Here is a 23,893-nt window from a genome sequence, read left to right as displayed (position 1 = left end):
GTGCACCACACTAACTACCCAAGCAATGCACTGCTACATTTCAGACTAGAAGGCATAACAAATTAAGCAATAGCCCTGTATATCAAACACATTCTTGAAGTGATAGCTGCCAATTTGGGGTTAACTAGACATAAGCCAAGAACAATAGTTCAGGCAGAATGTAAAGTAGTAGCGGAGCTTGCTGTCAGGCAAGATGGTTCATAGTTTCAAGTAGTAGTAAAGCGCCAGCGCAAGACAAACAGGCATCACACATTGCCCACTTTATCTGCTTTATGCAATTTGTTTTTCAGGTGAGGAAATATAAAAAAACAACACACATGCAGAATGAACAGCTGTAAACAGTATGCATTCATGCATACAATTTCAAGATCCACAATTTGGCTTTTAAGAGCTGTACAGATACTTCGCTAGTGCATTTCCTTTTTTTTATGCATAAGCTTCCAACAAATTTCTGGTGCTAAATCTTTACCACATGCATCCGTGGCCACAATGCTGTAATAAATTTGCTTCTGTACATGTTAACGACCACAAACGTAGGTGCCTCGTTAGCCTACATGGGCCTTCCCACAGGTCAACAGAATTTCATAAACAACCCTGCTGCAACATGGCACAAACTTTTTGGCCCTTTTTTTCTTCCATAGCACAAAATGTGCAACAAAATTTGGGCGAGCTTTTGAGCAGCAGCAAACACAACTTGTATACCATGTCTGTCAGCTATTTTCTTTTTCATGAGCAACCTTATGTGCATATGGTATTTCGAGTTTAGCTGCATCGTTTTTTCCTCTTTGCATTGCTTCCACAATATGCACCATTTCTTTTTTTTAGAAAACTGCCTCAGCATGAAGTGATAACCGCACAGGGGAACCCAGCTAACAACAACCGTTTCAACTAGCTTGTTAAAACTTAAATGCGTGATTACGTGACCTCAAAAGAGCAGATTCGAGACAAGCTGTCAATAGCTTGCTTGACTATATTAGAGTGTGCCAAAGCACAAGAAAGCAGCTCCTGTGCTTGTAGTGAATATTCCCAGACCTGTAGAAACAAAATTCTCTTATAATAATATTATGGCCCAAAACTACAACAAAATGACCGCTTACCCCCTCCAACCGAGGAAGCTTTTGTGCTGGCCAAGCAAAAGGACCCATATCCCAGAGGCCAGGCACCCCTGGGCTGGCGCCCAAGGACGTCAAGTTCTGGTGATGTGTACACACCTCCCCGCTCGATAGGGGTAGAATCCTCTCTCGAGTGAATCCCGCTTAAAGTGCGCAGTTGATGAGGTGAGCGAGAGAGAGCTAGGGCCTGGTTCAGCCATATCTAAGAATTGTTTGCGTGGCTCATAAAAAAAAAGGGCGGGGGGATTTATTATGAGAGCTGATCCCCCTAGTCCCCGTTCTCTTCGGGACTTTATTCTGCTGCAGAATGACACTTGCTCCTCAGTTCTCCAGCCTTCACTAAACAAAGACCCGTCTTTCCCTTTCCTGCTCAGCATAGCCACAGAAGGCAGTCCCTGCAGACCAAATTAGTGATGCTCGCCTAGTGTGGCCTTCACAATGAGTGGAAGCTCATGCAATAAGGGCAGGTAGGAAGCACTATGAGCACTGCTAAGCTGCGTATTGCAATGTAGTGGTCGACACAACAAACTTCAGCACAGGTTTTCTATGAGCAGTAAGCATTTAAATGACTTTGGTAGCATTTCCTAGCTCGGACATTCAAACCATAGTGCAACATTCATAGTACTCTAGGCTATATCACTCTTAATGACATATTCTTTCCAATGCACTTTGCAAGGAACAAAAGCGCGACTGGAAAGCTTACATTGCTCATTGCTACACATGCCTGGGCCTTACCGATGCACTCAAAATAGGGAAAGTATTTATCTGTGGCCGTCACAGAAATGGGTGATGCATGAACTGAGTTCCACTGTGGCCGAAAAAACTGTGGGAATATTCCACTTTCATGTACTATCCTCAGTCTGTCAGTCTACAAGAGTAGAGCCCCTACACAAGTGGATACGATAAGCTATATATATGCCGACAATATACAGTATAATATGTGTACCATATACTGCATCTTCCGAAGTGCCATCCATGCGGGCATCGAAGTCTTCAAGGAAGCCTTCCAGGTGACGCTTCTTTCTAGCTGCATGCACAATTTTTTCTTTTGTGCGCTGAAGGGCCTCTTCAAGCCGTTCCAACACTGGCACGCTTGTGATCAGCTCAAACTCCAGCTGGGCCTACAAATGGAGAATACGAGCATAAAATAACAGTAATGAAGAACTGTTTTTTCTAGTTATAACCAGGTTCAAGTAAGATGAAACCTACACAAATTGTTTTTTGAGGCCTGTTAGCAACACTGAGCAAAAGTGCGCACTACAAGAGAACTAATTAGTGTCCTGAAAAGAGCAGAAAAGCAGTATTAAGCACACAAAATTTCACTGCTCTGGGTGGACCATTTAAAATTGTTTTTTTTTTCCTGTGGCATCTCCGCTTAAATGTGGAATGATCTTTGGACTCTCATTGTGTGGATTTTCTCTGCAATGCAGGTACTATTCAGTGCATCGAAAGTATAAGTACGGTCCCTGACGAATATCCTGACTGTCTTGCTTAGTTCGATATTTCCCTTCAGTGTCCACCATGTAACAGCTGTCACCAGCAAACACCGGTAGTACCAACTTGAAGCACATACCAAGAACCGTGCAATAAATAAACGACTAAACAGCAGAAGTCGAGAAACAAAAACAAAAAGACCAGAATGTGGAATCAGGGCATGCTGCACTGAACCAACCCTAGGTGTATTCTGAAATTCAAACAGTGCGAGCCATTCAATCAGGTCTCCACTGAGGCAAAGAGAAATAAATTTGAGCTGAATTTTCTGCACATATAGACCACTTCCGCCTAATTGCTTTAGCGGGTTTAACGTCCCAAGACGATTCAGGCCATAAGGGACGCCGTAGTGAAAGGCTCCAGACAATTTAGACCATCTGAGGTCCTTAAACATGCAGTGACGTCACACAGCATATCCACACTTTTGTATTTCGCCTCCACTAAGATGGAATGCAAAGTGCAGGCACCGCAACTGAAATCAAGAAAGGAAAGGATTAAAAGAAAGAAAGACAAAAGAGGAAAAGAAAAAGAAAATTTTTTTCCTTGCTTCGCTAACTGATGGTCTAGTTACTGAACTTACGATTGAGCTCATGGCCAATGCTGGAAATTTCTCTATTGCCACTTCCACTGATGGATCCTCGGATCCAATCCACTTCCTTCGGGTCGGAAATGTTCGGCGCATACAATCTATTATGTAAGCCATGTCTGGCCGAGCTTTTTGTACTGCCGACTTCATTCCTTCGATGTGGCCAGCAATACTGTCTTCATCCTCCCCGTCTGGTGCAGTTGCCTGCAAGCAAAAGGAGCCTACTTCACACTGCACACCAGGCTGTCTTCAGCACAAGGACTACATGAAATCCAAATGCATACCACAGACGGCCTCGAAACACGCTGCAGGGCATTTCCGCCAACCGTGGCCACTTTCCCATCTTTCATCGTTTTTTTTGACGGTGTAGAATCTGCCCCATCATTCTGCTGGATACGGATTTTTCTCCGCTCATATTTTGCCTTGAAGCGGAGAGCTTCTCGCCAAGAGTCCTGTGTTTAAAAGATCCCACACAATGCAAGCATTACTACTTGCACTGACAAAAGCAATCACAGTACAATTAAATACATGCTAACAGTGATGGTGTTGATCACAAGCTACCAGTAAACACCCATGGACATAACAATACCTCATGAGAAGCTATAGATATTGCTCCATATTTTATTGCAGCACATTTTTGATAGCATAAAAACACTAAAGGACCCACACTGATCTCTCGCCGACATTAGTTTTTTATGGTAGCGCGCACATTACCAAATTTGCAGCATAGAGTTCCTTTCCAGTAATTCAAGCTTTGTTTTCCAATTATCTTTTCACTGTGAGGCGAACTTTTTTGTTGTTTTAATGTCCTGAAACGACACATCAGCTACGATGGGCACCACAGTGGAGTTTCTGGATTAATTTTGATCACTTGGAGTTCTCTAATAACTAGGCCAACCAATGGCCTTTCAATTCAAATGCCAAACAGACAAGCTGGGCCAGGATTATCAAGCTCTCTCGTACAACCCTTTAATACACCGTCCTATTCGACAGTCTTCATGACTACCTCCAGAAGACGGCTGTAGCACCGAAAAAGACAACACATAGCAAGCAAGACGGGACAGGCACAACTTCCAACTATTTATTCACCGCGAATGCGAATGAATATAAGGACAAATCAAGATGGGTAGCAAGAACCACACATGCGCGCGAGGGTTTTACAAAAAAACTGGATAAAAGATAGGTTAGGCACACACATATCTCACGCCCGTGTATCTAAAAAAGCAGTTTCATTCTTTTAAATGGAGATAGATGGGGCACTAACACAATCGCTACAGTTTCTTTTAATATAGAAGGCCGGCAACAGATCACGGGCTGTCTGGTCCTTACTTGTTTAAAACCTTTGCTTCTTTCAGCCTTGCCACACACTTAATCTTCCTTTCTTCTCTGCAGGCTTTATAATGATCTGGCAGATGAGAACCAGTGCATTTTGTAAATCCCGATTATGTTCCACTAATTGGTCGTTATTACAGCGGCCGGGTTGTCCAATGTGCTTTCCGCATGTGAGAGGAATCTGATATACGACTCCCACGGCACATTTAACAAGCGGAGCTGCATGCTTCTTTTTACAATCAGTCTTGTTTACCTTGTTGGGATCAGTTTTAACGCACAAGCCAGCCAGTTTCTTTGGGGTAAAAAAAACCACAGGAACCTTATATTTTGTTGCCACATGCTTCAAATTGTGTGCCAAATTTGCTGTCTTTTTCGGCGCTACAACCATCTTCTGGAAACATGCACCAACTAGCCCCCCAACAAGTATTACTCATGACTGCCCCGCTACTGCAGCAAGAGGGAAAGAGGACCTGCTCACTAGCGACGTACCACAGGAAATATCTGAACAATTTTTTATCCCATTTTTTTTTGTGAGATAGTATTTTATGAAAGAGAATCAGCCAGCCATGCCAGCAGCATGCACTGTGGTGTGAATGACTATCAGTGGCGCCCAAAACAGAGTCATTGAAAATGGTACGGCTACCACTGATAAATAGAGAAGACATTATTATTATACTCAGAACACCTAGGCCGCCCTGTTAATTTAAGAAAGTCTGCTGTCCCTACAAGATTAGTTTGAAGGGCTTCAGCTGCCTACTTACATAGCCGGTGCCAGATGAGTCAGCCAGGTTTGGGTACCTGGACACCAGAGCTTGCGCAGCCTCATTGTACAGCTTGCCAGGGTACCTAGCACAGTTAAGACAAACGTGTAAGGCAGTACACAGTGAGGATGTTCTTTTGTAGGCTCACATAGACATTTTAGTTTCAGATGCAGTCAGTGTCTTAGGTGCAAGACGTGGGAGGACACATAAGCTCTGCCTTTAAGTTTACGACGTGACAGCAGTTCCCCTTGCTCACATAAGCAAGGACATTGCTTGCTCTCTCACAATCAATATGTGAAAAACTAAACCACACACATTTACAGCCCTCTTTAACCAAGTCCTTTGAACATTCCTACATGACATACCAATAGCATGTATGACTCGCAACCCAAGGGTCACGGATTCGATTCTCAACTAACCGCAATTTTCCTTTCGGGGCAACTCATCCACTTCATATGCAGAACTGAGGATTGGGCGATTTGGCGATGATCCACCAAATACAAACCAGCGCTTACAAACACAGACAAAGGACGAGACGAAACAAACTGAAAAGCCTTCAGTTCGTTTCGTCCTCTGTCCGTGTTTGTAAGCGCTGGTTTTTATACGATGGATCAGTTTATATGTCTGGATGGCCTAATGATGTTCCAGGCACATTGCAACCTTCTAATCACCAGTTTTCTAATTTCATTCACTTTTCAAGTCCGTCGCTCTATGTGTGACATAGCCACCTTTTCAACAAATTCAAATTTCTTGCTCATGTCTACTAATGCCGACACAGGATTTTCTGCGCCACGAGCTCCTTCATGCTTTCTCGTTAAAATGGCTTATGGCCACGCAAGTTTGTAGCCCAAGTTATCTCCACATTGCCCTACATGGTCCAAAAGTCTTGCAAATAACTTACATGGTGTATAAGCAGAGGTCATGATAGAGCCATTGGACAACTCTGCTCCGTGCTCTGAAGTATTGTCCACTTTGGTGGCGCTCTATACTGAATTTGATGTCGTTTGGTACAGCTGGCAGGCTGTATGTGAGGCTGTATGTGGCAGTGACACGGGATTGCTCCGCTTGCTGGGGCTCGTCAAGAACATCCGCAATCCTAAAGTGCCAGGTTAAAATAAGAAAAGAAGAGAAGAGCATACTACACAGTGAGCACAGACTGTGGCCAACATTTCCATACATTTCTACTATGATTGCCATTGATTGCAGTGGAAGACATAAATTGGACACTCCTCCTTGCTGCATGATGCTCCTCCAGCATTATTTGAAATATACAAAATAATGGTTAATACTGGTAAGAAAATGTACTCACCGAACCTGGCAATCCTCGGAGACTTTGAGTTTTGCCCTGTCCCGAATTTCAAAGTCTTCAGGTATGTCAACAAAGACATTAAAATCTTCTTCGAACATCTGTGGAAACACGAGAATGATACTAAAATAGCTAACCATGTAAAGTTAAACTATTCAAAATGAGTGTGTCACATTATTTTCCGGAGAATGTTGGCATGCTTGCTGCATCGCATTACGAGACCTCAATCAACGGGCTACGCACTCAATTCAGGACCTGTCAATTTAGAAGAGCAACGACCATAAAATACTGCAACACCAGCAACACTTCCCTCTACCTCGGGTATTTCGAGTGCAGTCGTCAGCACGTCTGTCTAGAGCACAGGAATGCCTGCATATCGCACTAAATAAGTGGAATTTTCACGCTGGTATTTGGTCGTAGAGATAATGCTTGCGCTGGTGCGAAGCAGCATTGACAGCGGTTGAGTGAAGATTTCACTTTGCTCCGCACTACACCGCTCCAGCGCTCTAGACAGGCCTGTACCTCGCGACTGAAATAAAGCATTAATATGTGAAAAATGCTCTATACAGCTGCCTTAGTGTTAAGCGGCGCGCTCCGGTGTGCATTTTTAATATTCGCCGACCTTTGTTGTGACACGAGATCCTTATGGAAAGGGAGATTTTTAGAGCATGACGCATAGGGAAGCACATGCATGCCGAGATATTGCTTTAAACTTTACATTACACGCAAACTGTCAACGCACTACGTAATTCACTGTGGACAAAAGCGCGAGGCATAAGTAAGGTACACACATTTACACGCGTGGATGTAATAAGCACCTGCCTACAAGCACCAGTCCCCAAAAGAACCCGAGAACGGCAACTGACTTGTCACGGAGCTACCACGTAGATAAGTTTACACAATTACTCACCGTGAAGATGAGGGTGGCAACGTCGATGCCGCGGAACAGCTCATGGTCTCCCACGCGCTCAACCAGCCCGCGCCGTGTAAGCGTCCCATCAAAGGGCAAAACAAAATTCCTTTCCCGGAACGTTACTAGGCACTTGCTCGTCATGGTGACGTACGTATATGTACTACTGCGAAATTAATGAACGTTGCTGAGTGAGACGCGAAGTAGAGTTCCTCGAGCACGTGCAGCAACTGGCAGTATGCGCCCTTCTCAATTTGGCTGAGCACTGTGGTGACTTGGCTTGGCTTGGCCAGCTTAGTTTGCACAACGTGACACTCCAATTGCTAAGGTTATTGCAAAATAAAATTACACCAAATATACTTAGTTATACTAAATGCGACTTAGGTGCTCTAGCACCTAGTGAATTTGATTATTATGATGAAAGGGCAAAACAACAACAAACATGCATAGCGGCTTTATCGCTAGGAGGCTGTTCGTGTCTATTCGTGTCCCTGGCCGTTGGTGGCAACTGCGCCTAATGCGATGTGATTCCGATGTATATGCAGGAACTACGGCTTTCTGGCAATTGGCACACCGCGTTTGCGGGGTCTCTTTGCGGTCTTTTGGCTTGCGACTACAACGATGGACGCGAAGTACTGCCCGAGGTGCCCATTCTTTTCGTTCCAGCTGACGAAAGTTGTCACGCACATTGGATTAGTTCACAGTGCAGAGCCAAACTTAAATGTTTTCTGCGGCATAGGAGGCTGCGCGAACACGTACTCGAATTTTTCATCCTACAGATCGCATCTATATCGCCGCCACCGAGATGTGCTTGAAGAAAACGGCAGCACTTTGAGACACGGATGCACCGAGAAAGCAAACAGAGAAAATTCAGAACTGGACGACGACGAGCCTGTCCCACATGAAATGGACTGGGCTGACACAGCGGACTATGGTAGCGGTCACCGCCAGAAAGAACGACCTTCGGCGAATGTTTGTTCAGCTCAGAAGACAACAGTCCAACAAGACAGATTTAGCAGCTTTTTGGACCAGGCAAAATCGACCCTGTGCAACTTCTTTTTCTTTTTCACTGAAGAGCACAGCTTGCCACACACAGCGGCTGAGAAGGTGTTTTCTGAATTGCAGCTGGTGTTTGAGCTGGTGCTGAAGGCCTATGGCAAGGAGGTTGAACGTGCAGCAAAAACAAACACAACAGCACTACAACAATTGCTAAGCTGCTCATTTATGTCTGACCTCTTTAGTGACTTAAAGAACAAGTACAGGCGTGAGCAATATGTGGAAGCGAATTTTCCTTTTGTTCCTCCTGAGGAACAGCTTTTGGACGGCACAGCAAAGTACCATTATGTACGTTTGCCCAAGCTGCTCAGTGCACTTTGTGAAATCCCCGACATTGCAGCCCACTTGAAAACACCAAAGCGTGAGAACACGACGCCGTCTGTGTATAAAGACTATACTGATGGTGCGGTGTACAGAGAGCACCATCAAGATGTGATTCCAGAAAGCAGAACACACACAATACTTCTTTTGTTTTATACAGACGAAATTGAAGTTGTAAATCCTCTGGGAGCGAAACGAGGAAAGCACAAGTTACTCGCTGTATACTGCAGCTTGTTGAACCTTCATGTCAAGCATAGATCGAAACTTGAGAGCATATATTTGGTTCTGCTTGTTCGCTATGTTTATGTGAAAAAGTACGGCCTCAGCAATGTACTACAGCCATTACTCGAAGACCTAAACAAGTTGTACGCAGAAGGCCACACCATTTGCTTAGAAGGACAGGAGACAAGGGCCACAGTCATCGTGTTCGGCTTCTGTGGAGACAACCTTTCCCTAAACCGCTTGGGCGGATTCACTTGTTGTTTCAGCCGTGGGCGAGTCTGCAGATTCTGCATGGTATCTGTGAAACATTTGCCAGAAAAAACCTGTGAAATTATGTGCCAGCCACGCATATTACGCAGCCACCAGTCACATCTTGAAGCAATCGCAGTGAACCCTGCTAACAGGACTTTGTATGGCGTAAATGAGGTCTCGCCCCTTTTGCAGTTGCCATACTTCGACATTACCCGGCAATTACCACCAGACATTATGCATGACATTTTGGAAGGAGGAATAGATTGCATCCTTCGACATGTTTTGAAATCTCTCCTTTCCAGTGGCTTACTGTGCAAGCAAGACCTTGAGGAGCTGTCTTCATTCAAGTATGGAGCAAATGATCTGAAAAACAAGCCCCCACCGATCAACCCGGCATTCATCAATAGCAAATCTGTTTTAATGGGAACTGCTGCTACCAAGTGGTGCTTGATAAGGTTTTTTCCCTTGATCTTTGGAGCGAGAGTTCCAAAAGAAAATGAGGATTGGGAATTGCTTTTGAAATTCCGGGAAATTGTTGACATTGTATTTGCATCGGAAATGACATCTGCACGGCTTGTCTACTTGGAAATGCTTGTGCAGACATTTTTGAACGAGCTCACTGACAGGTACGGGCCTGGTGCAGTTACCCCTAAGCTTCACTTCATGGTGCATTATGCTAGGTTTGTGCGCGAGGTGGGACCTCTTAGACATTTCTGGTCCATGAGGTTTGAAGCGAAGCATCAAAGCCTCAAGAAGTTGGCAGCCTGTGTCAAAAACTTCAGGAACCTTACATACACACTTGCAAAAAGGCACCAGTTGCGACAGAGCTACCAACTCCGCACCTTTCAACTGTACGAAGAACTGAAAACATCGTCAAGTAAGCCTGTTGACTGGAATGCGCTCCCTGCCTGTGCCAAAGAAGTGCTTCCAACCACAGTCGTCCATGACGTCAAAAGTGCAACACTTGATCGACGCAGGTACAAGTGTGGATGTGTTTTGGTTGCGACAGGAGCGGAGTGGCCAGAGTTTTATAAGATTGAATCACTCTTAGTGGCAAATGGGGTCCTCCACATCGTCGCAACAACCCTGGAGGTGCAGCACTTTGACCGACACAGGTACTGCTACTGCGTCAAAACCACAAATGAGCAGAAAATCTATGAACCTAGTGAGAAGTTTGAACATTATCTTCTGGACTTGTATGAGAATGGTATACTTGTACCAAAGTGGGAGACTCTGCTGTAAACAAATGCTGCCTTGTCTCAAAACAGCAGTATTGAACTGAGCTAATAGTATTCTTCAGAGTTTTATGTAGTGCATCTTTGGCATATTCAAATTACCACTTTTTATATCTGAGAATAAACGATTTTGATGCTTATGACTCATGCCATCTCATAATTATACTGTAGCATCTTAACAGGCCTGTGCTGTCTGGAAATATGTTTATAATGCGATAGCATTTTTCATGTCCCTTGGTGAAAAGCCATGCCCAGAATCCGCACCTAATAACTTTGTTCAAAAGGTGAGAGACTGACCGGAAAGAACCTGGGTCGCACAAGCCCTACGGCTAGGTGTGTTGGAAGTAGCCACCCACCATGACATCGATTAACCTCCACACCACAGCACTAGAGTTCGTATCAGCACTCCCGGTGATCTGTGAATGTGCTTAGCAAGTCGAGGGAACTGCTCACAACCTGGATTGCACAAGACTCATGGGTGGTTGTGTTGGCGACAGCTACCTGCCAGGTCATTGATTAACTGCAACACTGTTGTGCCAGGAGTGTTGTGAGGACTCCCGGCAATCTAGGAACCTACCCAGCAGCTAGTGAAGCAACGGCCCACTGTGACAGGGCGCAGTGAAATTAGTTATTGGTACCGAGAGGGTGCTCAGGGAGAGCAACTTGGGGCTCACAAGTCCCACAGGTGGCTATGTTTGAAATACAGTATGCATATCACGATTCAGTATCTCACTTTGCATCATTCTTTATAGCCGCAACTTGGCAAGACCACTTTGCAGCAACTCTCGGCATCAACAACTCAGTAACAACAACCTAGCCAAAAGAAACGCTATCGCAATACCATCTCAGAAGAATGTGCTTAGGGATCACCAACTTTTTAGCTACAACGCCATTTTTTGTCTTACATCCTGATGTCAACAGCACACAATGTAGACGGGGCACGAGAAGACGACATACCAAGCGCCATCTTCAACAACATTTATTTGAAAGACACACGGCTTCATATATGCTTACATAAAGGCACCATAATATCAGAAACTTATCAGTGCACACCACGTGGCACAGATAGTTCTGCACACTTGTGAAAATTATTGGTCATATAACAGCTCCAGTTCTTTTTTTGTTCGGCGGTCGAATTTCGATGGAGGCGAAATTCTAGAGGCCCGTGTACTGCACGATGTCAGTGCACATTAAAGAACCCCAGGTGGTCGAAATTTCCGGAGCCCTTCACTACGGCGTCTCATAGCCTGAGTCGTTTTAGGACGTTAAACCCCCATAAACTAACTAAACTGTTTTTTTGTTTGCAAAAAGGACTGTCTGCTAACACGTTGGTCACACAGTCTGGAAATCTCGGCTGCCTTGGTAATTTCACGTATCACTGTGCTTTTCAAGCGCTTTGCATCGTCTAAATTTTGTGGCACAAGTTTCGGATGGGCAATCCCTGATGTGAATTCCTGAATTTCTGCAGCCTGATCGGCATTAGTTTTGTGTTCTTTCGGTCTGGTTCGTGAAATTGAGGCAACTGAGATTGCCAGTCTGTGTAACCAATGTGTTAGCACGCCGTCTCTTTTGCTAACAAAAACAGAACTTTAGCTGCTAACGTGCAATAATTTTCATGGGTGTGCAGAAGTGCCTGTGTCACATGGTGCCTTTATGCAAATGTATGCGAAGTCGTGCTTCTTTCAAATAAACGTTGAAAGTTGGCACTCACTGTGTCATCATCTCGTCTTGTGTCCCCGTCTATGTACTGTGCTGTAATTGACATCAGGATGGAAAACCCCAAGCCCAAGCTGCTGTTCTAGCTGCCTTGCAGCAGAGGGTGAGAAGGATAAAATAATTCATTTGAATATCACCTGAAATAAGTAATTGTGCAATAGATACGAATAAGGTACACATATATCCATTAAACTGTTGCACTAAAAAGAGTGCAACTCACTGTTTGCTCAGCACTCATTTAGGCTCCTTGAAAATTGCTGTTCTGAGAGCGCCTCGGACACCACAGTCTAGTATCTCCTATTGTGTGTACTTGAGGCAGTTTGTGTCACTGAAGTGGACAGCTATGGTCTCAAAATACATATTTTAAGACTGTTCTTATTGTCAAGGTGTTCATTTTACAACGTAATAGTAGTGATCAGAAAACACAATGGTCACTCGTGAAAATCTGGCTACAATTCTGACACGTCACTGAAGAAAATTGCATCACAGCAGAGGAAACCAGGTTTTACACTTGGCAGAATGGAAATCAGAAAGGCACTTATGCAATTCCTCACAGTTGTGCTGTTACTTTAAGCCATTGCACCATTTTCCAGCCAGTAGGGAATGATTTGTCTCACACAAAAAATAAAGAAATGGCTTGCATACTTGTCTGTTGCTAGTAAAAACCATCTTGGAAGTTTAGCGCAACTACACTGCGTGAAAGGCATTCTAATGGCATATGCAGATGTGTTTTTCTCCTGTGTAATTCAATATTATAGGATACATTTTTTTTTAAAATTAGGTAGCTTTTTAACATGTTTGCCATTAATTAAGCAGAATTCCTTTTCATATATCATCCTACGTCTCTTTCCTGGCCTATTACAGCTGGTACTGGGGACATATGCAGCTACAATTTACGTTTTTATCAATAAGAGCATTTTGTCTGTGTTATACACAATTTATTTTCTAGTTTTTGTGTTTCTGTTATGGCAGGTGAATGTGCAAGGCCTACTGATGAAGAATTATCGTGCAATCACGCGTACAAAAGGTAAAGCAACTCAAGCTATGATCAAGGGACGCCGTAGTGAAGGGATCCGGATAATTTCGACTACCTACAATTCGTTACTGTGCACTGACATTGCACATGCAGTACACGGGCTTCTATAGCATTTCGCCGCGGCCGAGCCCGAACCAGTATCTTACCTTAGGCCAGCAGCCGATCGAGCACCGTATACATAAGAGTGTATAGTATATATAGTGACTGAGTCACCATGGCGATTTAGAAATGGAATTTTTACTATAGCGCTTCTAATTACGATTTGTACTGACACGCTATAGCGGATTAAAGTGTCTCACTCATTCAAATGCGCTTCCCATTTGCGATGTGCTACAATAAAAAAAATGCCTTTATCCGTGTATCCCACACTGACGCAAAAGTTCACAGGCCACTGCACCGTAACCTCAGGCCCGAGGATAAAGTATGTGTGTGTGTGTGTGTGTGTGTGTGTGTGTGTGTGTGTGTGTGTGTGTGTGTGTGTGTGTGTGTGTGTGTGTGTGTGTGTGTGTGTGTGTGTGTGTGCGTGCGCGTGTGCGTGTGTGCGTGCGTGTGTGTGTCTGTCTGTCTGCGCGCGCGCGCGCGCGTGTGTGTGTGTGTGTGTGTGTGTACACGCGCATTTCGGCGTAACGGCTATCCGTTGCTTGCATGAACTTGACTACACCAAATAGCGATCACCGAGCTGTCGCTGGACCCATGCCGCTCATGGACGCTTCGCCCTCGGAACAAGCGCGGCACGTGGGGCATGGACCACCAGCCCACCTACATGAAGAATGGCGTTTTCGCCACATTTCTTCATGCGCCTGAAATTCCCATAGCGCGCGACTGCTTCGCTTCGCGGTCCAGTGCATCCATGGATGCATGCATGCTGCATGCATGCAGCGCGCATCGGTCGGGGGAGTAAGCGAGCAGTTTGTCCTCCCGTTAGTCCTTTTCGGGCCAGGACTAAACAAATGGTCCTCCAAATTTGCACACGGCACGCAGCTCGCCGCAGTTGGTCCTTTCGCAGACTAACGGGCCGTTTTGAGGACTAAAGTTGACGTTACTCCCCCCTTCAGCCGGTTTTTTTCTTAGAGTGTAGGGCCAGTCTATCGCACTCCGCGCATGCACTGAGGACTTATGCAACGTCACATTCCATTCTTCAGCCACCAACGCCAGTTCTTCCCCCATGGAAGTTTGTACAGCTCAGCGACAACAAGCCAACAGATAATCGCCGGCCAACATGTGCTCATTCATCATCGTTGATTCGCCAGAAATTTGAGGAACAAGATGCTTACCTCCCTGAAGGATCCATTGTTGTCTACGTAGACGCAAGCATACAAGTCTGCAAAGCAACAACAGCTATCTACTGCCCGGTCAGACCTGTCCTGAATCAAAGCACTTGGTTTCAGCTTACGGAACCCCCTTCGTCCTTTTGTGCTGAGCTTGTTGCAGTTCAAGAAGCACTCTGCTCCGTGGCCGACATAACTATGCTCCTGCGGCCCGCGTTGTCAACCGCACTGACGCCCTTCAAATTGTCCGGTTGCTACGACGTGTTAGCCGCTCACCAACGATATGTCAGGACATCTACCAGCTCGCGGCACGCATCCCGCAGCCAGTACGTATTGAGTGGGTCCCACGAACCCACTGACCTATCAAAGGGAGGCAGATTTAGCGACCCACCTTGCGAATACAAACTCATCACCGCCTCGGCTCCTTCATTTGGACAATTTTACCCTCCTTTCATCAAGAAAAGAACCCCTCCGGCGCCGCACACGTGCTCTCTTCCCTCCGTGAGCGGTAACCCTCCCCCGCGGTCTTACCCGTGCAGAGGAGGTTGCGCTTAGGAGGATCCGGGTCGGGGTTGCCCTCACACCAGCCATAATTCGGAAGTGGCCTCAGTACCAGAAATTGTTTCCTCGGCCAGGGTGTCCGATATGTAAACACGAGGACATTTAGGCCGACATTCATCACTTACTGTGGCACTTCCCAGCTCTCAAGCCCACAAGGATCCGGCACCTGATGGTAGCTGGTCTTTCACCAAGAAACCCTGCTTCATACATTGCCTGGACGCAGGGACCGTACTATCGTTCTCTACTGGCCTTCATGAAATCAGCTAACCTTTTTCCATTCATTTAATGTCTACTTCATCATTTATCACACCTTCATCAATCATTGATGCCCTGGGGAAATAGATTTCGCTTAAAAAAACTAACTAAATGTGGTTATGCCGCAAGAAAAAAGAAAAAAACATTTACTGCCCGTAAGCATTTGCCATGTCTTATTTACAAACACTCAACGTTTAGTGATCTAATCAATAGAGGAAAGTTTACAGTCTACTTTCCACAACCGTATGTTACACACGTGAGGAACTTGAACTACAACGTGGTAAGCGGCACGTCCTGTTTCTCTGATTTTACGCGTGTTACCGCTGAAATAAGGGCTTTAGGTTTCGGCCGATATCTACAGACAAAATTGGCTGTGGTTGAGCTCTGGTTAAAAATAGTTGAATTGCGAAAGGTTCGTATCCTCGGCACGTCGTCTACGCAGCGTCTCATTCCGGCGCTCTCGAGAACTCAAACCGGTCCATTCCGCAGTTCAAGAGTCACTCCAGGACGTCGCACGGCTTCATCTAGCCGCATCTTCGTTGCGATTCTCGAGTCGTTCGGCGCGTTTTTCTTTCGTCTCTTGAGCGCGTTGACTCTTCCTCGATCGCTTCGTTCTGTCGTTGTTGCGTCTCTTTCGCGCTCTCCATAACGACTACAATACACTGAGGCGACGCGCATATATATTGCCACATTGCTGACATTCTGCCGGCGCCACCTGGTGGCCGAACCTGTCTCCCAGCGCGTAGCGGAACGTCTTCTTTCTCTCGAATGCGTGCGGCTGTTCGGCAAGCCTCGCCCTTACCACGCCCTGCGACGTTTGTCGGCGACATTTGGTGGAGGTGCTGGGTTCCATCCCATGTACGCTGACCCCGTCGAAATACTTGACGCTTCTCCCCGACGCGTGGACGCCACACCTGTCCACAAACCCAGCTGTCGCCTGCGAGGCCTGCAACCTGAATTTGAGCCACTGAAAAGGCCTGTGTGAGTTATGACTTCTACCACTGGCAGCCAGATAGATCAGAACTCCGGCAGTGCCCCGCCGTTCGTCCTTCCCGCACCTCGGTCACCACCATCCTTCCACGGAGACCGGTTCGAGGAAGTTGAAGATTGGTTGGCCAGTTTTGACCGTGTTGCTGCGTTCAACCAATAGGACGACGAGCGGAAGCTGATGAATGTGTATTTCGCACTGCAAGACTCGGCGAAACCGTGGTTCGAGAACCACGAGGCATCCTTTTCTAACTGGGCAGCTTTTCACCGTGAGCTGCTCGCCACATTCAGCTCGAACGAGTGAAAGAAAAATGCTGAAATTTCCCTTCGCTCCAGGTCACAGCAGACCATCGAGAGCATGGCAATGTTGATTGAGGACGTAACCCGCCTCTTCAATCGGGAACCCGGCCATGCCGCTGTTTGCTGGCCTCATGAGCGACCCTCCGAAAACCGTCGCCGCTTTTGCCAAGGAAGCTACGAACATAGAACGTTCATTGCAGGAACGGAGTGCCCAATACGGCCGTCAGGCAAATGTGGCAGCCGCTCACTACTGCACGTTCTTGTCAGGCCCCGGGGAGGAGGCGCTGCGAAAGCTTGTGCGGAACATCGTTCGCGAAGTACTGCGACACCTCCACTTGGATGCTCCGTCGGCAAGCATACCTGCCACAGGCGATGTCCTCCGTGACGAAATTCGGCGAGCGGTGAAACCACCACCACCACCACTATCGGAGCCGCACGTGATGTCCTACAGCGATGCACTGCGCCGACCTGCCCCCGCGCCGCAAGCGTTTCGCCCCGTTGCTGAACCACGAGACCACCCCATCGTTACTTGCGTCTCGTCAAGCAGCAGCAGAACCTGTGCCCTCCATTCAGCAAAGCGCACGTATGGCGATCATCCAACAATCGCCCGCTCTGCTACCACTGCGGGGAGCCCGGCCATATTCTGCGGAATTGCCCGTACCGGCGGATGGGTTTGAGAGGATTCCCACCAAGTGAGACCAAGGCCTTTCCATCTGGCACCGCCGACAAAGTTGCACATTTTTTCATTCAAAAAATTGTGCTTCGTCACGGAGCCCCAACAGTCGTATTAATTGACAAGGGCACCGCGTTTACATTGGCACTTACGAGCGAGGAACTTCGACTCAGTGACACCAGCCATCGCAATTAAAACATCTTACCATCCGCAAACAAACGGACTGACTGAGCGGCTTAACAAGACAATTGCCGATATACTTTCTATGTATGTCGGCGATGACCATGCGAACTGGGATCGGATACAGCCTTACATCACGTTGGCGTACAACACTGCGCTCCACGAAACGACGCGCTTCACTCCGTTCCATTTGGTGCACGGTCGCGAAGCCTTGACCATGTTGGACGCCATGCTTCTTCCGGAGTCTACTCCCTCTTCTGTCGTGGACGCTGAACAATTTGTTCGTGACGCCGAAGCCGCTCGCCAAGTTGCTCGACAGGGAATCCGGTGCCAACAGCAACGCGACGCCGGGCGCTACACCCTCCGCCGCAGGGAGGCGATTTACACACCCGGTGACCAAGTCTGGGCATGGAGTCCGATCCGTTTGCGAGGGTGTTCTGAGAAGCTTCTTCGCCGTTACTGTGGTCCATACCATGTGCTACGCCGCCTCAGCGCGGTGACCTACGAGGTGCTCCCTCAAGTAACTGTCCCGTCATCTCGACAACTGACGTCCGAAGTAGTCCGAGTGGCGCGAATGAAGCCGTATTACTCCCGTAGCCCCTTTTCACGAAGACACTCGCGCCGCTACCTGGAAGTCTTACGTATGTTTTTCCCCCTCGCTTACAGCATCGAGTTGATGCTTCTTGGAAGGGAGGGGGCAATGCCACATTGGATGGATGGATGGATGGATGGATGGATACGGCTGAACCCTTTACATCGGGCGGTGGCTCAAGACACCTAGCCATGTCTTGTGAGATTTTACTCCTGTCTTGCTTTTAGCCACCAATCAGATAACCTTCGCTTGGTTACTTCTAACCTCTTAAAATCTACTTTCCCTTCACTATCCCTAAACCCCAATGCCTTGGGTAAGTCAGCCCCGCTGCCTTCCACTGTAGGGTGAAGCCCTTTACAGAAAAGTATCAAGTGTTCAGCCGTTTCCTCCTCCTCTCCGCACGCAATGCACAAAGTGTCTATCTCCTGGTACCTGACTCTATACTTCTTAGTCCGCAAAACTCCAGTCCTGGCCTCAAACAACAAAGAACTTCCCCTACAATTATCATAGATATTTTCTTTGACAATTTCCTGTTTAAAGGTCCGGTATGTTTCTAGTGCCGATTTCGTCAGCATCCCTGTTTTCCACAAAGCTCTCTCTGTTCCTTTAACCTTTTTCTTAACCGATAATTGCTGATTTGCCCCCTTACTGCTGTCCAGATATTGCTGACGTTCTGCCGGCGCCACCTGGTGGCCGAACCTGTCTCCCAGCGAATGGCGGAACGTCTTCTTTCTCTCGAATGTGCGCGGCTGTTCGGTAAGCCTCGCCCCAGTAAACGGTTGTGCTTCCCGCGTCCTGCGACCTTTCTTGTGATTGTATCTTATTTTTGCGCTAAAAGTTGTACATTGAACCAAAGATGTTGGTTTAGAAAGTTGCGTGACAAGAAAATTGAAAAAAAACAAGGAGAAAATGTCTGCGAATATGTTTGCCGAAGATCCTCGCTTGCATTCTCTTCTCAAGTATACTATCCACGCAGGTAACGAGTATTGGAGCGAAAGCTACGGTTACTGTACCTTGGCACAGTAACGACTGATTTTGGTGTGAACCCTACGAGAACAAATACGGTCAGCAATGCGTGCAACATGCATGCTGGAACTGCACCGCAAGCACCATGAGCAGCGGGGGCTTCAACAGTGAGAACTGCCCCTATGGTATCGAGTTCTTGAGCGAAGAAGTCCAACTACAATGACAAGACGGGCGAGTTGGTGATACATACTTAAGGGAAAATAGCGCAAAAGACGGGGACAAGTGAACAGCTGGTCATGTTGTTTTCTTCACTTGTCCCAGTGTTTTGCGCTATTTTCCCTTAGGTCCAACTACAACAAAGCAAATATGTCCAGCAATGCGTGCAATAAGAAAGCTAGATCTGCACCGCAAGCAGCGTAAACGGCGGAGCTCAAACGATAGAAACCGCGTCTTCAGTATCGAGTTCTTGAGCGAAGGAGTCCAACTGCAACAAAACAAATACGTCCAGTCATGCGCGCAACAAGAAATCTAGACCTGCACCGCGAGCAGCGTAAAGGACGGAGCTCAAACAACATGAATCACAAGTTTCGAGTCGAGCCCGCGAACGAGTCCGACTATAACCAAACCAATACGCCACACCATGCGCACGGCATCAAGGCTACACCTGAAGAGCCTATCAGAGCCAGCAGCGTGAACGTCGGGGCTAAGACAATGAGAAGCATAGCTTACGTAGCTCGCGAGCGAACGAATTCATCTACAACCATTCCAACGGCATTAACTGCGAAGAGAAACTGCAGTCGCTCGCGCTTTACACGAAATCCTCCGAAAAAGCGCAACTGACCACTGAAGAACGACCACTCATCTCGTAATGACGCCGATACAGAAAATTATCTGTGTTCCCGGCCGATCCTATGCATCCAAAAATTTCGGCGAGCCGCGTTGCTCTTTCTGGATGGGATGGCAAAAAACTTTTCCCGCTGCTTTCTCGGTTGTTGAACCCGTACGCTTAAAGCCCGGGATATATATGGAGCGTTTTTTGGGCGATTTTCGCCCGACGGCGCGCATTTGACGCCCGGTCTCGAAAAAAACGCCCGCCGCCGCCGATCTGGCCCCGCCAGATATTGACGCGCGGCGTCCGGAGAGACCGGAAGCGGCAGCCGGATCAAGCCAATAGCAGCGCAGAAAGCCCGCTCTTCCGGTTTGGCTGCCTCCGCCGCCGCCGCCGCCAACATGGCCGCCATGGCCGACGAGCTCTGCTGTGTTTATTGCACGAAAATGTTGTTATCGTGAAAATAAACGCTTCACGAGACATGAAATGTCACTTTTTTTGGAGAACAGGACCGAATCTTGGATCGAAATGCCCGCTTTTCCTCCCTGAAGCGAAGGTGCCGAAGAAAACCGCAGCCGATGGTAGCCACGGCTGAGCGGGCATCGAAAGGTACGCGACCGCATGCATTCGAGCGCAGAAAACCTTGTAGATATCTATGCACGCGTGCTGCAATCAGTACCGTGGTGTCTAAATGAACAGTTTAGTTATTCTGAATAAAGAGTCAGCGTCGCTGCTCTCAAAGAGCTCCTCGCTCAATGGTATTTGCCACTTGTTGATCATATTGCTTTCGCGCTGAGAGATACGCGGCGGCGGGCTGCCGCTGTTTCGCTCCATGTATCTCCGGCCGGGCGTCGCGCCGCCGCGACGTTTTCTGCCGCGCGAACATCGTCGGAAAAAACGTCGCATGTATCCCGGGCTTAAGACAGGGTCGGCGTCGACGTTGAGCGTACACACCGTCAAAGCTAGAGAAACGCTTACCGCCAAAACTCCCTGAAGCAAAAAGAAAACCAAGCGCGAATACTACCATCGACAATGGCGCCCGCGTCTGCTGCGGAGCCAAGAAGCGCACGCTAACACGTGACCACGGCGCCTCGGCCAATGGGAGGCTCGATTATCTAGCGGAGCGCTAAGAGAGGGGGATGCCGGAGAGCCCAAAGCTTTCGGTTACTTTTGCTTTATTGATGAACTTAAGTTCATAGTAGGGCGCCTCGATGCCACCACCACCGTTCAGGGTGGAGACAACTTCAACGGCGCCGCCATAATAAATCACACGGGATCACATGCGCTAGCGTTCGTGACGGCGTCGTTCATGCCCTCGGCGCGCTTCAGAGTGATTTGACTAAAACAGGTTTTTTTTTCATCAGTATCGCACTGCGCATTTTTTTCCTCATAGTAGCCATTTTAATATCCGCGGGTTGAAGGCATGATTGTACGACTTAATTTTATGGCCGCGAGTGGTCGAGGTTGAACATTTAGTGCGCTGTTCGTTGGTTTGAAAAACGGGCTATTATTTTAAAGATTCGTTGCCAAGCAGGTGCTTCCGCTTTGCGCGTGTGGAAGAAATTGTTTTGTTTTTTTTTCTACGTGTTTTTGGCTTTTCATGTCCTGCGCTTTCATAACAGCCGTACATCATCAGCCTCACCCGCGCTTCGCTTGGTTTCACTTTCTTCGTGCGGGCTGTTTTCATGTGTTATGCCTGTCTGCTTTTCAACCTTTCAAACTGGTGTAACTGCGAGTGACTCGCCTGATTGCCCGCAGAGGTGAAGTAACATCTGTTTACAGGCGGGCGATGGAATAAAAAAAATGGCACCGCATAACAACGTTGCCACTCCGCCGGCGTTTTCTTTCTCGAAGCCCACGGAAAGTGATTGGCCCGCGTTGACAATGGGGTAAATGATTACTGTAAGTTTTTCACTCGTTTCATTTTTTTGACTGGCGCACAAACACCGAGCTCGCGCCCCTTGCTTTTCCACTTGGCAATGAAGAACCTGCCGGTCCACCTGGAGAAATTCCCGGGTGTGCAGCACGCGCTGTACGCGGACGACATCTCCATTTGGGCCACGCAGGGCTCTCTCGGTGAAATGGAGGCCAGCCTGCAGGAGGCGGCCACCGCGGTGAACGAGTACGCGAAAAGATGTGGCCTTCATTGCTCCCCTCAAAAATCCGAATTCGTCCACATTCGCCCCAACAAAAAATGCACAAACAAGATAGAATTGAGACTTGGATCGGAACCGATACCCGAAAGAAAAGAAATTAGAGTCCTAGGTCTTTTCATCCACCAGCGTCGGCTGGCGACGACCACGCTCGACAAACTAAAGAAGGTGGGAGATCAGGTGGGCCGAATGGTCCGCAGAGTCTCGAACAGGAAAGGGGGATTGCGAAGCAAAGACGCCTTGCGGCTGGCCAATGCCTTTGTAACAAGCAGAATCCTGTACTCGACCCCCTATCTCCGCCTCAACAAACACGACCAGAACATCATCGAGGTGATAATACGCAAAATGGCGAAGAAGGCCCTCGACCTCCCGATAACCACGTCTAACCTAAAACTCCAAGGTCTGGGTATGACGAACTCCTTCGATGAACTTAGAGAAGCCCACCTCACAGGTCAATACACGCGATTATCGCAGACGCCGTCAGGACGCCGCCTTTTAGCCCGTCTGCACATAGAACACACGACTCTAACCGAGGAGAGAGTAAGACTCTCTCAGGAGTGGTGTTACGCCCTGCACGTAAGACCACTCCCAATTAAGATGTCCAGGGACGACCACGAGGGTAGACGCAGGGCCAGGGCAGAGGCCTTAGCTCACCACTACGGAAGGAAACCCGGGGTATACTACGTGGACGCATCCGGCCCGCACCAAGGCGGGTGGTACACGGCGGCAGTGATCCACGAGTCCAAAACGATGAACGGGCTCACCTTCAAAGCCCGAAGCATCACTCAAGCAGAGGAAGTCGCCATCGCATTAGCGGCAACACACTCCGATTCCAAGACAATCATAACCGACTCGCGAGGGGCGTGTCGGAACGTCCAACAGGGCTGGGTCCCGTACCTGGCCTACCGGCTGCTGCAAAACAGCTCGTACGTAGGAGGTCCATCCCACCGCTTCATAGTCTGGGCTCCGGCCCACTCGGGGCTAGGAGGAAACGAGGTAGCAGATGCAGCCGCCCGCGCGCTCTCTAACCGGGCAACCTCGTCCCCCGCCTCCTCTGAAGAAGTAGCGGAAGCCACGCCGACCTACACTTACAAGGAAATAACGCAATTATACAAAGATAGACATAAACTGTACCCCCACCCGTGTAAAGGATTAACGAGAGCGGAGGAACGCCTGTTCCTCCGCCTTGTCACGAACACCATGATGTGCCCTGCCTCGCTAAAGCACTTTGACCCTGCCTTCTCCGGGGAGTGCCCGCACTGTGGGGAGAGGTCCTCGGACCTCTACCACATGGTGTGGGCGTGCCCCTCCAACCCTGCTTTTACTCCAAACCCAAACCCCACCCGGGAGGACTGGGAGGCGACCCTACTCGCCTGTTGCGACCTGAAAGCCCAAAAGGCGATGGTCGAACGAGCTATGGCGGCAGCGGAAGCCACTGGGGTCCCGTACTAGGGACTCCACCTAGTGATTGTGAGGGGAAGGGCACTAAGCATGATTCCAGAGGACCCTCCATGTAACTCCCTCTTTTCAGAGGAAATAAACGTTTTTACCACCACCTAGCGTGTGCTCATATGCAGACTACGCTTGCGCCATGAACGTACGCACCAATTGCTCTGCTGCGATTCCTCAGTTTGTGTAACCCATTTCTGCTCGAATTTTTTCATTGCATTTATTTTGTTCAAGCCCATCTGTACTCAATAATAAACCGTCGTTATAAATCTGCACATAAAAGGGTGTATTTGAGGTCATTAAAAAACTGAAGTAATCCTTGTCTCAAAATTTTAAATCAGAAA

General features: G+C 47.8%; 1 protein-coding gene across 1 annotated transcript; it reads right to left on the bottom strand.

Moving 5' to 3' along the window:
* Positions 1-1,451: 1,451 nt before the first annotated feature.
* Positions 1,452-7,759, bottom strand: LOC144103433 (uncharacterized). Its single transcript, XM_077636152.1, has 8 exons — positions 7,499-7,759; positions 6,592-6,689; positions 6,184-6,378; positions 5,283-5,367; positions 3,474-3,641; positions 3,184-3,393; positions 2,059-2,233; positions 1,452-1,507 (listed from the first exon to the last, which is right to left on the bottom strand). The coding sequence occupies exons 1-8, from the start codon at positions 7,640-7,642 to the stop codon at positions 1,452-1,454; spliced, it is 1,131 nt and encodes a 376-aa protein (XP_077492278.1). The 5' UTR covers positions 7,643-7,759.
* Positions 7,760-23,893: the final 16,134 nt, after the last annotated feature.

Source organism: Amblyomma americanum, chromosome 9 (assembly GCF_052857255.1).
Source record: "Amblyomma americanum isolate KBUSLIRL-KWMA chromosome 9, ASM5285725v1, whole genome shotgun sequence".
NCBI classification, from domain to species: Eukaryota; Metazoa; Arthropoda; class Arachnida; order Ixodida; family Ixodidae; genus Amblyomma; species Amblyomma americanum.
The sequence above is the reverse complement of the archived record's forward strand: the minus strand, read 5'-3'. Positions and strand labels throughout refer to the sequence as shown.